The sequence below is a fragment of the Hipposideros armiger genome, unplaced genomic scaffold (genome assembly GCF_001890085.2).
Source record: "Hipposideros armiger isolate ML-2016 unplaced genomic scaffold, ASM189008v1 scaffold_28, whole genome shotgun sequence".
Classification (NCBI taxonomy): Eukaryota; Metazoa; Chordata; class Mammalia; order Chiroptera; family Hipposideridae; genus Hipposideros; species Hipposideros armiger.
This window is the reverse complement of record NW_017731378.1, coordinates 2,941,631-2,958,957: the sequence shown is the minus strand read 5'-3', so window position 1 is coordinate 2,958,957 and position 17,327 is coordinate 2,941,631. Positions and strand designations below refer to the sequence as shown.

At 38.7% G+C, this 17,327-nt stretch overlaps 1 protein-coding gene across 7 annotated transcripts in view; it reads right to left on the bottom strand.

Moving 5' to 3' along the window:
- The window catches only part of SLF2 (SMC5/6 complex localization factor 2), a 43,536-nt gene extending 28,317 nt beyond the window's left edge, over positions 1-15,219 (bottom strand). Inside the window, exons 1-7 of one of the 7 annotated variants that reach the window (XR_002123241.1) lie at positions 13,475-13,890; positions 9,851-9,894; positions 8,640-9,364; positions 7,220-7,277; positions 1,895-2,886; positions 1,395-1,452; positions 851-921 (exon numbers count right to left, since the gene is read on the bottom strand). Coding sequence is in view for 5 of the 7 variants with exons in the window: in XM_019636333.1 (XP_019491878.1) it covers positions 851-921; positions 1,895-2,886; positions 7,220-7,277; positions 8,640-9,364; positions 9,851-9,894; positions 13,475-13,614 (2,030 nt within the window). In the remaining 2 variants the exon portion in view is untranslated. Of the gene's footprint in view, positions 1-766; positions 922-1,394; positions 1,453-1,894; positions 2,887-7,219; positions 7,278-8,639; positions 9,365-9,850; positions 9,895-13,474 lie in introns of those variants that run through there. The other 6 variants (XM_019636333.1, XM_019636335.1, XM_019636334.1 and 3 more) reach the window with 6 other exon arrangements.
- Between the last annotated feature and the right edge of the window lie 2,108 nt (positions 15,220-17,327).

Below are 17,327 nucleotides of genomic sequence, written 5' to 3'. Positions count from 1 at the left end.
GCAGCCCCTGCTGCAGTGGGCTGCCATAAGCTACCGTGTGTGGCTGGCAGCCAGCAGCCGCTGTGAGCGGCTGTCCATGAGTTGACGGCGTAGGCTGCAGCCCCTGCTGCAGTGGGCTGCCATAAGCTACCGTGTGTGGCTGGCAGCCAGCATGAGCGGCCAGCAGCCAGTGTTAGCTACCAAGAGCCACTGTGAGCGGTGGTCCAGAGGCCGGTGACAGACCTGCCTCACACGGGAAGAGCACAATGATAATACCAACATGGGCCAGTGAAGTGACGTCCTCCACAACTAGACTGAAGAACAAATGGACAGCAACTTGTCTGTTCCCCTCCCCCAATTCCCCAATAAAAAATCTTATAAAATACATAAAACAAAATTTAACATTTTAATCTTTTTTTTTTTAACAAAAAAATACAAACAAATTCTACTAATGCTTTGATCAAGAATTTCAGCCATCAATTAGATACTCGTTGTGGTAAGAAGGAAATCTGTATTAATTAACACAGTATACCATAAAAACCTGGAGCTTCTGATCCAGCCTATCAATAAGCATACTTTATTTCTAAAACAGTTAACAAAACTTATAATAGTACTATCACAAAATGCATGCTAATTTCTCATGTTTTTTTAATTTGTTTTTTAGGGAGATGTATGTAATTTTAGTAAAATCCCATGCACAATTAAACTTGATGAAAAGCCTGGAGAATGCTAAAAGTAGTAATGAGTACAGGAGGCTGCAAGAGCAGAGAGTACAGGTGCACCCTACCTTGCAGTCAGTTCAAGATTTTTTCAAAGCCAGCCACACAAACAAACAGTATGTTAAATTCAGCAAGGTAGTCACGATGCTAACCTTTGTGTGTCTTCCATTTCTTTCACTAGACGCTCTAGAGTATTTGTGTAAGTTCCACTATGAACATGTTCCTAAAACAAGAAGAAAATTTAGGAATACTTTATAACATATCTTAGAAAAATTGGGATGTTTTAAGTTATCCAGAGTACTAAAGAATTATTTTCTATTTCAATAACCTGGGCCGGGAGGATACCTTTCTTAAAAGTGAATTTTCACCATCATGCTTTAAATCTAGTATTTTGTACTGCAGGCAATTTGATTTTACTATCTATTAGGATAGTAACAAAACTACTTACAAAACCCTGCTAGCCTTAGGAACTGACTGCAAACACCCAAGGGCTCCATGGCTACCCTGTCTTTATTTTTAAATTCTATTTTAGTGGAATCAAACTACTAATTTTTAGGTGTTACCATGGAACATTAACACCTTCCCCACCAAATTTTACAGACATTTTAGAATTTAATTCAGCTTATTCCCAAGATAGAATGAAGCACTTTATAAATAAAATTGCACACCACAAGTAACAACATTTCTACACTCTACCTTCATTTACAGCAGTGGTCTCCAAAGCAGGGGGTGTGCAAGGTGATCCATTGGGGTGCAGGAAGAAAATAATAGAACTTCTATTTATATGGAACTTCTATAGAAACTCCAGTAGAACTTAGTCTATAGTAACTTCTATATAACTTCTATAGGAAAATACTTTTTTCTTCTTCCTTTAAATTCTGTTTTTGCATATGCTTTATAAAGTACATAGTATACACGTATTAATCTATAAGTATACATTATTGGGGTGCATGCTCAAAATTTTTTTTACTAACAGAAGTGTGTGTGATCAAAAAAGTTTGGAGACCACTGATTTACAGTAATAAAACTAAAGATATGGGAAACCCACTAACAAAACAAGAAATACACCGGTTTCAGACCAATTATGAGCTGTACCATACTGAATTTTAAAATAAGCTTTAATATTCTATCCCTCTTTCACTAATGAATCCACCGTTCCCTCTTCAAGTAAAGATAAATGTTATAGAATTACTTACTGTATAGTCTGATGATTGAGATTTAAGCCCCTTGGAAAGAGCAGGAGGCTTTCCTGTAGATGCAGGAGTCTGATTGAAGTTCAGAGCCATTATTTCTTCCAGTGATTTGAAAGTTTCCTCTTCCTCATCACTGTCTAAGTTGTAACCTAAACTTTCTTCATCACTATCAAAATCACCCCTTAGTTTTCTTTTCAGTGCATTGCTACCTGCATTGAAATTTCCTGAACTTTCTTTATCTGAAGGGGCTTTATCTGAAGGTGCTGTAGGGCTTGGGATACATGGCACAACTTCCAAAGCTGCTGGGGGAGACTTTGTAGGAGTGCCATATTCTGAATGCAAAGATCCCCCAGAAATTTTCCCTGAAGATACATTAGAATCATCAGCCTTATTAGTCTTTGCTTTGTGTTCCTTATGTGTGGAGGACTCTGTAGAATGCCCAGAACATTCTTTAGATGAGGAACGCTCTTTATCTTTTTTAGGAACTGGAAGAGTGCAATTTTTAGCATTTAATGGTACCCGAGAGGAACCAGCATTTGGAACATGGGGAAGTAAAGGTAGAGGTTTTGTCTCCTTTGTTGCCCCAGAGCTAGCAGTTTTGCTTTTCTGAAGGTTGCTAGCTTTTTTAACTGCAGACTTTTCCTGAGGTAAAGATAAGTGGGGTTTCTGCATCTTAGTCTCTTTGGTACTTGCCACACGCATTTGGTCACTATTCCTGGAAGAATGGTGGCCAGAATTTGAAGGTGCCAAGCTTGCAGAGGAGCGATCAGCTTCTTCATTTGGTTCCTTGGATATATCTTCCAAACGCAATACACCACCAGGTGTCTTCAGTGCAATATGTTTTATAAATTTCTCTCTCTGGTGTGGTCCATCAGGACGCTTCTCAAGGAAGGACTCTTTTGCTTTTGGCATTATAGATTCTCTTGTGCTTTTCAGATCTGAGTCCATAGAGTTCCTTTTTCTTTTGTCAGGGAATTTATTCTGTTTAGAGCCTGCTAAAATTTAATTTTTGCCAGATTAGTGAAAAGTATATTTTCCTATCTTAGTAAAGTTTATTCAATAAGTGTCTAGAACACCTTGACAAAATGTTTAAATTCTAAAACTTTAGGCGGAGATTAGTCTCCATATAGAATGAGGAAAATGAGTTAATACTATCATTTATTTATTAACTGATAAATATTGGTAAGCCCAAGAAATTTAAAGCAATTGACAAATGTTCATTTTTCACTCCAAAACTATTATAAGTTTACTACCTAAGTAGAATTAAAGGTGTCACTCTCCAAAACATAAAAAACTGCATTTGTATCAAGAAAAGGATTCCAAAGGCACTTTCCCTCAAAGTGCATACACTTTCTTAGACCAAGGACTACCTAGTTTCAGAAATGCAACACTTCTATATCTAAATTTATAGCACACCTTAAAACATATATACAGTAACTAGTTCAAGGCAAATTTTAATTTCTCAATTTAAAAAAAATTTCAGGGCTGGCCGAGTGGCTCAGTTGGTTAAGAGCTTGCTCAAGAGTTTGAGCTCTGAGCAACAGTGGTTCGAGTCCAGCCCGAGCTGAGCAGCCACTGAGCTGCCAACAGGTAGCAGGATGGCTCAGCAAAAAAAAAAAAAAATATATTTCATCCAAGTCTTTCTGACTAGTACGTAATTGTTTATCCTTTCCCATGTATCCCTCTAATCTTCAGCTATGTTATGGGTTGAATTGTGGTTCCCAAAATGATATGTTGAAGTCTTAACTCCCAGAACCTTATAATGTGACCCTAATTAGAAATATGGTCTTTTAAAGGGCATAATCAAATTAAAATGAGGTCATTAGGGTGGGTCCTTATCCAATGACTGGTGTCCTTATAAAAAGGAAAATTTGGACATGGAGACAGACATGTAGAGGGAAGATGATGTGAAGACACACAGGAAGAAGATGCTATGTGACTGGAATGATGCATCTACAAGTCAAAAAATGCCAAGGATTGTAGGCAAACACCAGAAGTTAGAAGAGGCAAGAAAGGATTCTCCCTTAGAGTTGTTAGAGAGAGCATGGCCCTACTGATAATCTTAATTTTCGATTTCTAGATTCCAGAGCCATGAGATAATAAATTTCTGTTGTTTTAAGCCACCTAGGTTTTGGTACTTTGTTATGGTGGCCCTAGGAAACTAATACAAACTATGTTAGGAGCTCCATCCAGAAGCACTTTAATAACAACATATATTTGAGTTAACCAATTTTTAAACAATTTTTATTATGTTTAAAACTGTGGTTTCATTAATTTACTTTTTTTTGGTTTTTTTTGGCTGAGCCATCCTGCCACCTATTGGCAGTTTAGCGGCTGCTCAGCTCGGGCTGGGACTCGAACCGCTGTTACTCAGAGCTCAAACTCTTGAGTGAGCTCTTAACCAATTGAGCCACGCAGCTGGCCCCTCATTAATTTATTTTAAAATTCATCATTTATTAAAAATTCACTATTTATATAATTAGTATTCTCAAAAATCAAATTTCCCTAAATCAAGTTTTCTTCTGCACATGGACAGATCCTCCATGTCCCCAAATCCTCAATAGATTAAAAACAAAGATAAACAAAAACCTCAAGAGTTAAGCAATTGTTTGGATACCTTGATGAATATATAATCTGGAAAATTCAGTTTATAAAAATAAAAAATCAATTAATAAACAAATGACCCTATCTCCATTCTTTTACTGATATCGCCTTTTATCTGAAAAAATCATTCATGCCCACTCAGTTTTCTGGGGTTAAATGTCTTGTAAAAGCTGATAGGGGTCCCTTATAGTGCAGGAGGAGAAATCAAATAACTACGGAAAGGAGAAGACTGAGGGCAGACTTAGACTGATTATATAAAGTTTGAGGGTTATAAAAAAAAAAAAGAGCTACAGAGCTGCCAGTTTGAGCTTTATTCCATTTCCCTACAGGAGTCAGACAATTTATATACAGCTAGTAATGAGCAGAAATTCCTGCTCTGTTCAGGAATTGAAGACTTATCCAGGAGGATAACTGGGCAAAATTTAGGAAAAATCAGATTAAGAGCTTTTACCATTTAGAATTAGAGGGTGAATTGGTACTGCAGGCAGGCAGGCTTCCCCCCCCCCTTTTTTTTTTTTTTTTTTTTAGCTGAGCCATCCTGCCACCTGTTGGCAGCTCAGCAGCAGCTCAGCTCTGGCCAGGAATTGAAACGGAAACCCTGTTGCTCAACACACTCTTGAGCAAGCTCTTAACCAACTGAGCCACTCCACCGGCCCAGGCAGGCTCCCTTGGGCAGTGGATTAATTGCAAAAATCTCATGATTCTTTTGCACCCCTTGTACAACTTGCAGACTGAATGTTCTATATTTCAATTGGTATATAAAATACTCAGACAAGACAGGGATTGATTTTGTAAAAAGAAAAAAGGAAAGATCCAAATCCTTATTAATAGAGGATTGGTTATCAATAAATTATTGAATAAACTAGGTGTGGATTAAGTTGGACCTCAGAATTCAGCCCAACGATGGGGCTCTGGAAGACCAGAGTCAAATGTCTACACTACCAACATTTTTTAAATCCCTGACCGAACCTGTGTGTGATTAATGAATGTGTGATTATGTATAGCACCATCACAACTGATAACTGTAATAGCAGTAATATAAATAAGACATAACATTTACATTATTAATATCTATTCATTATTGGATAAAGATAAGCATTCTTCATGTTATCTAGAGTGAAAGAAAAATCCCCTTATGTCCTTTATAGTCTGTTGACAGTCAACTGAAGTATAAATGTATATTTATTAAGAGTACAATGTAACAATTATGAGGGTTATGAAAAATATACAAAATATTAGAAGGCAACTATCTTAAGTCTGACTCTGAGAATATGTAGAAAGCATCTTTTTCACAGTGTTCAAAAACCTCAGTAATGTGGGGTTATATAAATGAAACTACTTCAGTTACCACTGATGAAATCTCATGAACTGAAGATAATTTTTCTTAGTCAGAGGAAAAAATGCTGAATGGCTTGATGGCAACACCACCAGCAGCAGCCCCTTAGACTGGCAGAGCTAACCTAAAAGTATTTTGTTCTTCCATTTACCTCAGTGTCAAGTAATCATTTATTTAGTATTATAAATGTGTAGTAGTGAGGGCCGGAGCAATCTCATGGCTGAGAAATTACTGTTCTTTACTATAATGTCAAAATTCACTAAAATTTGTTCACCAAAATCAACAATATTGTAAAAATTAAATAAATATTTAAAAACACATAAAGCTTGAAACTTATTCCTGTATCCTAGAAGCTCCTTCTATGATGGTAAAGTATGATTTCAGACTTGGCTAAAGATTGATTTTAACACTCAAGATCACTTGGTCAAAATGCAATGCACCTCTAGGGCCAGCCGAGTGGCGCGATGGTTAAGAACTCGCTTGGGATGCCAGAGGGCCCCGGTTCGGATCCCACATATGAGGGCCAGTGACACTGCCCTCTACAGCTAAGATGCTGAACAACAGTTCGACCTGGAGCTGGGCTGCCTTGAGTCGCTGGCTGCGGCATAGGCTTGGGTTGCCATGGGCTACTATGTGTAGCCAGCAGCCAGCAGCCAGCGTGAGCAGCCAGCAGCCAGCAGCCAGCGTGAGCAGCCAGCAGCCACAGTGAGTGGCCGTCCAGAAACCGGTGACTGATCTGCCTCGCCCGGGAAGAGTGCAATGCCAACTTGGGCAGTGAAGCAACGTCCTCCACAACTAGACTGAAGAACAAAAGGACAGCAACTTGTCTGTTCCCCTTCCCCCAATTCCCCCCCCCAAAAAAAAAAAAGATACTTTAAGAATTACTGAATTAACAGTAGCTGTTTGTTATGTATTTTCAACCAATAGATACTAAAAGTACAAACTAATATCATGTAGGTGTCCTTGAAATTTTATATTAAAATGGGATCTTTTTGAAATATAAGAAACATTGTTTTGGATCATGGTAACAGTTTCAACCTTATACAAAGCATCTATAATAAGAAGCCCTCAGATAGTCCACAATTCCAAGAATATAAGATTATGCTTAATTGTAGCCAAGGATTCAGAAGTAGAACACTGAATACCAAATATGAGAAACACACTGTTAAGAACTCTTGAAGAAGGCAGAGAAGAGTCAAGACAAACCACAGGTTATACATACTCAATTCAAGGATATTCCTTTTGAATATAATTTTACCAAACTCTAAACTAACCTGAGACACTCAATTCACCTCTAAGAAGGAAATTGTATATTTAAAAAAATTTGCTTTAAAAAAGTGCCATTAAGATGTAAATTTAAAAATTCATAAATTTAATTTTGATTCTACCTGAAGCAGGTTCCCATGAATCAGAAGAAGATCTTTTCCTTGAGAGATGTCCATTTTCCTATTAGCAAAATGAGAAAAAATTAGGAGTTGGGGGAAGTAAAGAATGTGAATTTTTTATCCTAACATTCAAACAGATAGTTCTAGACTGAATAAAGCAAGCACCTATATTTGGAGAAAAATTCAAACTTCTATAATAAAGTATTTTAAATTCTTAAGTTTTGTCATAAAAACAAAAGGCATTTGTATCATAAAAACATAAAAATGCCATAGTCAGTTTTCATAACACAAATTTAGATATTAATAACTCAAGATTAATATTTTATTAGAGCAGTGTATGATTATTTTGATTAAGAAATAGTAAGCCTAATATTTGCCAAGCAAATGGCTACAACTCACTCTTTAATACTTCTGTTTAAGTACTGATGTAACACTGAAATCCTATAAAAATGGACCAAAAGTTACTAACCTCTATTGATCACTAGCAAAGCTCACTGGTAGACACCAAACTCCTTGCAAGCCGTATGAGTTTACAAATATATTTCCAGCAACATATAATGCAACAATCTCCCATTCACTCCTAAAATGTCATAGTTTGGTTTATTTTCGGTCTCATAGCATCTTTTAAAATCTCATAGCATCTTTTCAACATAGACTTTAGTGTTACCTGATCTTCTGTATTTGCTCTGTATGTAGAGAAGCTTTTTGGAACCCATATACTTAACAACTTAACTTTTCAGGGGAGAGGGACAGCTTTTATGCTAATCTAAGTTTGGTCTATTTTCAAAAGAGAAATCTGATGAGGTTAAGGTGTATTTGGATAGTTTTCTAAGACCCATATTAAATTATTTACAATTTATATGCAATTGAAACCAAAGATTCTCAAACTTTAAAGTGCATTAGAATCATCTGGAAGGCTAAAGGTTAATTGCAGATTGCTGAACTCTGCCTCTAGTTTCTGGTTCGTAGGTCTGGGGTGGGGCCTGAGATATATTTTTCTAACTAGTTCCCAGGTGATGCTGATGTTGCTAGTCCAGGGGCCATATTTTGAGACCCTCTGTTCTAAACCACTTCCTGCTAGTTTTGCTTTTCCATTCCTCAAGAAATGTCCCTTTAGTACAGCGTAATTTGAACATGACTTTACTTGCCTTAAAAAAAAAAAAAAAAAAAAAAAAAGAATGCTTTCCTGATGAAGAGAGATCGTTGTTCCTGGTTTGAAAAAATTAAGGGCAAGAAACACTGCTTTACTGAGTCTGATGGATAGTTGGAGAAAACCTAATGAAACTAGCTTCTACACAAACTGTGTATCAGTATTTCCTTAACAAAAGATACCAATATGATGTTAATAATTATTAAATATTTTTAGATTTATTATCTAAATATAAAGCAGTAGCCAAGCTAATTCAGTAATTATTGCACATACCAGGTTTGATAGATTACTCTTTCCAGGTGTGACATCATTTTGTTTACTTTGTTCCTGCTTTAGTTGACAATTTCTTCCTATACTAGAGGATTTTAAGGAAAGATTGCTTGCTTCTGAGAATGAATTTTCTGAGTTGGTTCTCTGCTCCATTCTCAACTTTTTTAGTTCTCTTTCCCTGCAGTATGAAGCTAGTGACAACTGGAACTTAGGTCCCAGTGGGCTCTCTCCTGGGTGGTGCCTGGGTAGACTGCTCCTGCTGCCAAGACTTCTGGAGGTGTTCTTGGAGATGTCAGCTTCTGTCACTGTGGCCTCCTTTTTGGAATCTGCATTGGTTTTGCCTCGATCTCTATCATTCTTCTCCCTGCTATTTCCATGAATGAACGGTGACTTCCTTCTCTCTGGAGATCGATGTTTTTTCTTTAATGTCTTCACCTCTTTTGACAAGTGATATGGAGGAGGAAAACAGACTCTTGTAACTGTCTTTGGACAGCTGGTGAGTGACACATAAGGCCGAGATGACTCATGTACACCAGGATCTTTAGGGTGCTCTTTAACACCTCTCATGAGAGCCTCTATAATAGGGCTCTTTTCTGATGGCACCCTTTTGGGTTTAGGTTTTTTTGGTGAGGATAGTTTCCTTTCAAATTGCTCTGTTCCAGTGGTGGACAAACTACTTCCTCCATATTTGATATTTGATTTTTGTGGAGAATCCAACATACGTTTGTCTAAATAGTCGAATAAAATATAAATTGCATGTTATTATATACCAATTATTACATTTTGTATATTTATTTAGATTAATATTTAAAATACTAATCCATCACAAAAAATTTCAGATTGATTATTTAGATGATATATTTTGAGGGGGAGAAATTAAGACATGGTTTATTTAATAGCTTTATTTTCATCAAGTTCCCTTTTACTATACCATGTAAGCTCCCTATGGCTCTATTTATGTTATTGCATCACAGAATCAAAATAGTAATGCATTATGAAAATTATTGACTGGAATAATTTAAAGTGTAAGAAAGCATAACAACAAAGAGTTTCTTCATGTTTAGAACTTGTTTATCTTTGTAAAAAACACTGCATTTTCATTAATTTTGAACACTACATTTAATCAAATAAGTTTAGAGTAGATTTTAAAATTGAATCCATCTTCCTCCCCCAAAAATATCCCACAAAAAAAAATACATTAATAGTATACATACCTTGTTTTGAAGCTGATTTGAAGAAATCTATAATTGACTGCTTCCTGAAAATAAAAGCATAACTAATATGGTATCACATAAGCAAATATTAAAACTTCAATAATTCAGATTAAGTGGAGAACACTAGTAGATTTATAGAATACAGGCTGAATTTCACTACCTCGTTTAATCAAATTCTGACAATGGCAATGCTTTGCTGATTATAAAAAATCGAAAATATAATTCACCTCTTCTTGTACGAGTAAATTTATAAAAGTTTATTCAATCTATAGTGCTAAAGTGACTAAGATGGGAGTGTGAATCTAGAGAATTGGATGAGTGCTTCCTAGGACTGAAAAGCTTGCTGTTACATAGAATAAAAGATGTTGAAAGCATCTGATCCTATTCCTTGATATATCCACTCACTAGTACAAAATAAGGCTTAATACATGTTTGCCAAATGAATAAAAACTGAGTAAAACCTGAACAGACTCATAACCAGAATAGATGGTAGAATGACAATATGGGTGATTTCGCTGGTTGAGGGAGCCAGATGAAGAGTGTGCTGGGCAAAACGCAGAATGGAACAAGTACTAACCTTATACTACCCTCTTTATACACTACAGTAAGATGCCAATCTAAGTAACAGCAGAAATTGGAAGAAGTCTTCACAACTAAATAAGTAGTGTCTCAAAATCTCAAAATTTTAATTTAAAAATTCTTAAGATGGTGGCCAACAGCAGGAGGAGGAGCCGTTGGCCGTTAATTTCAGCAGCTCCTTGGTCGGTTTCTCTACTTTGGCTGTAAGCTGACTTAGTTGACACACCAGCTTATGTGGACTCTCCCCAGGAAATCAGAGTTGCTGTAAGAATGCAGAAAAACTCCTGAGGCCCAGGATGTGGAGAGCTGAGGCACCTCCTCTCTCACCCCAGATGAGTCCATTCTCCCATCCCAAGAAGGAGAGTCACCTGAGTGTCATGAAACAGAAGGGACTCCAAAGACTCCAAGGACAATACTGGTCACTGCCCATGGTCATCAGCCCAGCCATAACAAAGAACATGGAGGCAGTCTTTTTGCTCACATGGCCATCTTCTAGGAACTAGGAAGCCACCCAATAAGTCACCATCCCAGAGGACCTTCCCCAGGATTTTTCCTTCCTAGCCTTTGCTGAGGCATAAGCTATCTGTAAAAGGATCTGCTAATGCGATCTGGAACTTTTTTCTCTGAGCTTCCTTCACGCCTTTTCCCTCTCGAGACATCCAGTACCCTACCCTCAGGGAAGAGATTTGAACTTGAGGCAGCATGGAAAAAGCCTAGCCCCCACAGGTCATGCTCCCTCCAAGGTCAAAGCCCTGATGATTCCTCAGTAGCAAGGGCTAGGCTGGGAGCTGGAGCCCCCCTATGAACATTCAGATCAGTCAAGAGGATGGGTCCCTCGCCTTTAGTACTCTTCATTTCCCTTTTTGTCCCAGATCTCAGCTCAGACCCAAAGGCTTTTCCATTTACCATCAACATGGAAACTTGACTCTTCACATGGATATATTCCCTATTTTTATGCATTATCTTGTTCCTCAGTGCTGCCTTTCCTTGAAGCAGTCTGGGAGGGTTTAAAAGGCCTGGTCAGTCACCCAGGCTTCAATACAGCCCGCCAGCCCTCAGTGGAAAAATTTAATAAAGGCTCCATGTCCTCCTTGAAAAAAAAAAACAAAAAACTTAAGATATTTACAAAAATAATGCACTGCCTTGGGAAAACACCGAGAGAAAAGGAAGAAAGTTAACAAGTAAACAATAACAAAAACCAAATTGTTTTAATTTTTAAGGATTTCTGCGCCCTACAGTGGACATAAAGTGAAACAGGATCATATTACCAGAATTTGTATTATGATTTGTTCATGTTTTAGAGTTATTCGTCAGCTGCATAAAGAGGGATATTATGTGTAGAGCAAAAAATTAACTTTCTGGCAAATTTTGCCAAAATGTATTTATTTTACTGAAAGAGAATAAGCTGTACTCTATGAGTTTATCTAAACATTTATCTACTATGAGGCTGGAAGGCTCAGAGAAAACTTGGAACAATCCAAGACCCTTGAAGGTTAAATTTCTACATCTTGTTCACTTTACTGGCCACATTAAAAGAGCAATGCCCATCTTTAATGGTTTACTGAGCGTTTACAATGTTTGTTTGAGATGTTGGTAGAAAAGCTAAGTGGTTATTAAATGAATATGAGTGATGGAAGAATCTATGCATTTGGTGTCATAAAATAAATTATATCAGGCAAATTAATTCCACGATAGTAAAGAAAGAAATGCTAGAGATTCTGTAAAGCACAGGATGATGCCTTCAGTTATTGGTTGAGGAAAGAGAGGTGGCACAGGATTAGGAGGCAGTTAATTCAAAACAAGATAATACTAAATGCTTTTACATTAATTACTAAAAGTAACACTATGATGCCTGGCTCCTTTTCAATAAATATGAGAGAAAAATGATTTTGAGTAAACATACAAGAAATCTATAAAATAACTATGATTGTAACTTTCAAAAAAGAACAGTTTCCTATGTTGATATGCACAGAAATGTTTATTACTTATTTATAACTAGTTAAAAAACTGTAACAGCTCATAAACCCTTATCTGAAACTTTTGGGGCCAAATGTATTTTAGTTTTCTGAACGTACTAGATTTTAGAAAGGGGGTCACTTGGATGTAGTATGTAAAGCCCCCCAGTGGGGTCTGACACTGCACTCTGTAAGCAAACACATTAATATTTCTCCAGCAAAACTTATGAATACTTACACTTAATGGGATAAAGACCATATACAGCTTCAATTAATTCTAGTCAGGTTTGGCTGCCAAGTAAGATGTGGTGCCAAACCTATTGAAAACTGGGTTTTCATACCTTTCTGACTTTCAGAAATAAGATAACAAATTGTGGACCTGTACAACAATATTAGAAGATAAATTTACTGTTAAACTTATGTTACAAGCTTTTAAACTTAAAATAAAAAAGACAGTACCAAGTGTGTAGATAATTTAAACACGTTTTATTGTCAGAGGATGTCACTTGAGGAACTCCCCATCTCATCACATAGTTCCCACAAAATCTTTACATGATAACTGGCCTCTTGGAGAGAAGTTAGTTACTGGAGAAAACATCACACGCCAAATATGCATGTTCTTTTAAGTATGAATTATCGTGTATAATTAACTATAAAATAATCCGTGGAAGGGTTTCCCTCATCACATCTTACATAATTTCACCCACAATATAGAAAGGTTTATACTTATTAAACCACTAGGATCAGTAGAACTGACAAAGAACAGAAACCCCGTAAATATGCATTAACCAGTTGAGGGCTCTGGGTCCAGCTATTGTAAAGGACAAAAATGACGTTCTACCTAAAGCCGGATCTCCGTAGCCACCCCGGAGGTGGGCACTAGACAGAGGACAGCGTCCCGACTACAGAAAAGGAAACTCGAACTCCCGAGAGCCCCCGCGCGATGGCGGGGCGGGGGTTTGCCAGGCTCCGGAAAGCAGAGGCCTGAGCTCGCGGAGAATGGCGGGAGCTGGAAGAGCGGCCGTCCGCAGTCCTCCCTCATACCCTTGCCCCCGCGACCCGGCCCCCTCTCAAGCCCTCGGCACGGTACCTGTCCCCAGGACTCTCAGTTCTCTTTCCCGCTGCAGCAGGGGCGGTATTACCCGGTCTCAGATGGCAGCGCGGGGGCGACGACGCTGGGGCTGGGGATGAGGGGAAACCTGGCCTAGCGAGCATGCAGCGCCTTGTCATGTCGGCGCCGCTGGCGACGGCGGCATGAGCTGTGACTGGAGAAGTTGGGTGCGTGGTTGCCGTCTTGCTGCTGGGACTCCGGGAGGCTGTCGGAGCAGAGGTGGGCGGCACCCCCTGCTCTCTTCATGGCGGTTCTCTTTCTTCGGAAGTGACTCCTGTGTGAGCGGGAAGGAACCTGAGGACCGTCAGGAGGCGGGTCTTACTTGAAGAATCGCGTTCTGATTGGTTGGCATGGCTTGTCATCGCAGTAGGGCGCAATAGAGAGCCGCAGCCTCTCAGGAGAAGGCGGGGTTTCGGGAAGGGGGAGGGGAGAAGGAAAACTGCCCCGCCGTCACGTGTGCGGGGGATGGGGGCGCGCTGCCGACTGCGGGCCGCGTCATCCTTGGCCGGCGCTTGGCGGCGGGAAGGCGCGGGCCGTCGTGGGCGCTGCGGCAGCTGGCGACACCCGCCAGGTCGAGAGCGAGGGGCGAGGTTTGCGAACGCAACCCCAGCGCGGCAGCTACCCTCATTGGCCTCAGTGAAGATGGCCAACAGTTGGGTTTCCTGTGTCACACAGTCGTGTCTCAGAAATCCCCAGCTGTTCATTACATTGTTACTTTAGCATCTTAGGCCAAAGTGCCCTAATGCTGTCACCATTTATTTCCTCGGTAGTCTGCACTGCCAGATCTGAAGACTTGTATATTCTGTTAGTATTCTTGTTAAGTGCTGTGGGGATTCTTTTTTTTTTTTTAAGAAGGAAAAAAAACCCATTGGAAAAAAGACTTTTTATTCCACAGAAGTATTTTGTTTCTCAGCTGCTGAAAGGAGTTGTCTATGAAGTCTCTGCGGCCAGATTCCTTGGAGGTTTTGGAAAGGAACAGAGGGTCAGGTTTCAATTGCCCATGTTTAAGTGCGGACAGCATAGATTAGTGAAAGCCACCAGCAGTCTCCAGCCCTCCTTTGTAAATGGCCTGTGCTTTGGAGGCTGTTAGCCAGGGTTTCCCTTTACAAACTGAGAGGCTGGTCAGGGTATCAGCTTCAGTTTCCACATCTATAAAATGGGCATTCTACTTTTTTGGGTGTATGTAAACCATAACACATAAGTAATGTAAACTGCACAGTTGAGTCTCATGTGATAACTACTGGGCAAATTAGAGTACCTTCGTTTTTTTAGACAGACTCTTTAACTTTACAAAATTTTCCAAAACTATGTCAGATACTGTTATAACTATTAACCAATATATCAATCACAAGGATGTCCAAGTTTTGATTGGCAGGCCTGTGCAATCAGTTGGATGGAACAAAATCTTAAATGACACAAAAGAATTTAGACAGGTCTTTAAAGTTTATTGCACTGAGATTTACCTGCTTCGGAAGCTAAGCATGCCTGACTGACCTGAAGTTCACCTCTTTGCCTTCCCAGTTAGACCACAGGAGGAAGAATTGATGAGGAATAAAGTGGCCAACAAGGTGGCAAAGTGGAGAGTAGAAGGTAAACAGTGAATGTACAGGTCTCGCATTCATCCAAAAAGCACATATACACAGCTATCTATATACTAGGTAGTAGCAATGCAAAAAAAGGGAATACTAAAATAAAGGGCATTTTTTTCTGCTGCTCCTAACTGAGAAGTTATACCTAGCATTGTTTCTTACATACAAAAAGAACATAATAGATGCTCAAAGTGTGTTGAATGAATAAAGACATACGTTGTTCATTAAGGGCTTTTTTACGTTTTATTTTCTGTCTCGTCTTAATGCTTTCTGTTGGATGTTTCTGCACTAGTAAGTTCCTGCTTCTATTATAGAACATCTACAAAGCATTTAATCTGATTTGTTTCATTGCATGCTTAGTCCATAAAAAAGAATAATGCATAAAAACACGTTCTGCATGATCAATTAGTTGCTTTTCTTGGATTATATTGTTTGAATCATCCAGCCTCCAAGGTATTGCTTTAAAGTCTGTATTCATGATACCAAACAATAGTTTTCACATTTTCTTAATCTGAGCAACAGATTATGGAGTTAAGTGAGGCAAGAAATCCCTTGATCAATAAATGGAGATGGAGTCATAATGAAAACACAATGTAAAAAAATCTCTTCTTAACGGGGAAGTAGTTATCTAAATCCTCAATAAGCATCAAGGCTCTTCTTTGTTTAAACTGTGCTCGAAAAAGATACAAATTTGGGTTGCAGGGTGAAATATGCTCAATGTACTAACCAGAACTGCTAGGAATCTCTAAGGCTCTTTTCTCCCCACAAATAGTTTTGGACAGTTTACTTAGAGTTTGTATGCCTTCTTCCACTTTGAATGTGTATCTACACACTGTGTGTGTAATTGCTTGCGTGCACACACACACAGAGTTAATGTAAGGGTTTTTTACACATTAATTTGTAGTGGGCCATAAATAGAAGGCCAGGAAGCTGTACAATAGGTGAACGATATTAAAGAGTTCAGGTATTTGCTCTCGAGGAGACAAGGGTAGAGAAAAACATGGGTGGGGCTGGGGGAAAGGGTGATGAATAAAGTAGACAAGACTGAATTAGAGAAGAGACAAAGATTAAGACAGGATTGGAAAAATAATTTGGAGAAATTAAGGCCAGCTGACCTTAAAAGGTTAGTTTGGGAAGATTTCGGGGCAGGCAAGGAAGCAAAGGCCATAGAACAGAGTGGCTTCTATGCACAAAGCTTCTGTGGGGTACAGTTGAGCTCACTTTAGCACCCTGAGTTGTTAAAGACAATAGAAGAGCTCTAACTCTGGCCTTGAAGAGAAGGGAATGGGACAGCAGCAGAAACAATGTTGCATGAACAACATTGTTTGCTGGGAATGTCAAGTCCAACGCAAGCCCAAGGTGGGAGTCCTGAGAGGTGTGACAGTATAACTCATGCTAGAGATCCCAAGCAGTCAAAAAGAGAGAAAACAACTGGGGCAGATTGGCTCACGCAGTACTTTAGGGGGCAGGGACTGAGAGAACAAAAGTTTAGTAAGTTACAAAGAGCGAAGAATGTTACTAAAAAGCAGGGAACTAAAAGTAACTTTTGATGTTCCAGTAATGCCATTCTTTTGCTCTGAGATTGCTATACTCTGAAATAAACCCAAAGGCTCTTGTTGGAGGGTGGGCTAGGGCAAGGCTGGGTTTGCTGCATATCTACTTGTCTGTGGCCAAGAAAATGTGTGGAGGGGAGGGTAGTGGTCATCTGGGAAGGGGAATAAGGAACAGTCTCGGAGAAATAAGAAATATTTAACTTGAAGACCTGACAGGGTAAGAAAGACCAGGTGATGATCTGAAGAAGGGAAGGCAACTCTAGCACCTCAAGACCTGAACAAATCACTTTGCAAATGGATGCTGAACTCAACACTTCCCAACAAGTGCTTGGAAAAAGCACTGGCTTGGTTTTAAAGGGCTGCTGTGGAAAAGTCAAATGTAATCCAAAAGTATCATGTAACCTAAACTTCCTGGGAGCAATTAGCAAACTGCAAAAGCAGATCTAATGTTTAGGAAAGTAGGTTTCTTGTTACTTCACTATGGAATGGTGCAATATAGTGTTTTCCACACTTTAGAACATGAGTAACATATTTGAGATTTTTTACACACCTATTTCCTATTCTATTATTTATGTAATATATTTTTCTCTAAATCACTTTTTAAACTGAAGTACATTCATTTTAAAAGAAAACTTAAAAAATCATTTCTATAAGTGAAAAATCAGTATCATTGGGAAAGTGATAACTTTC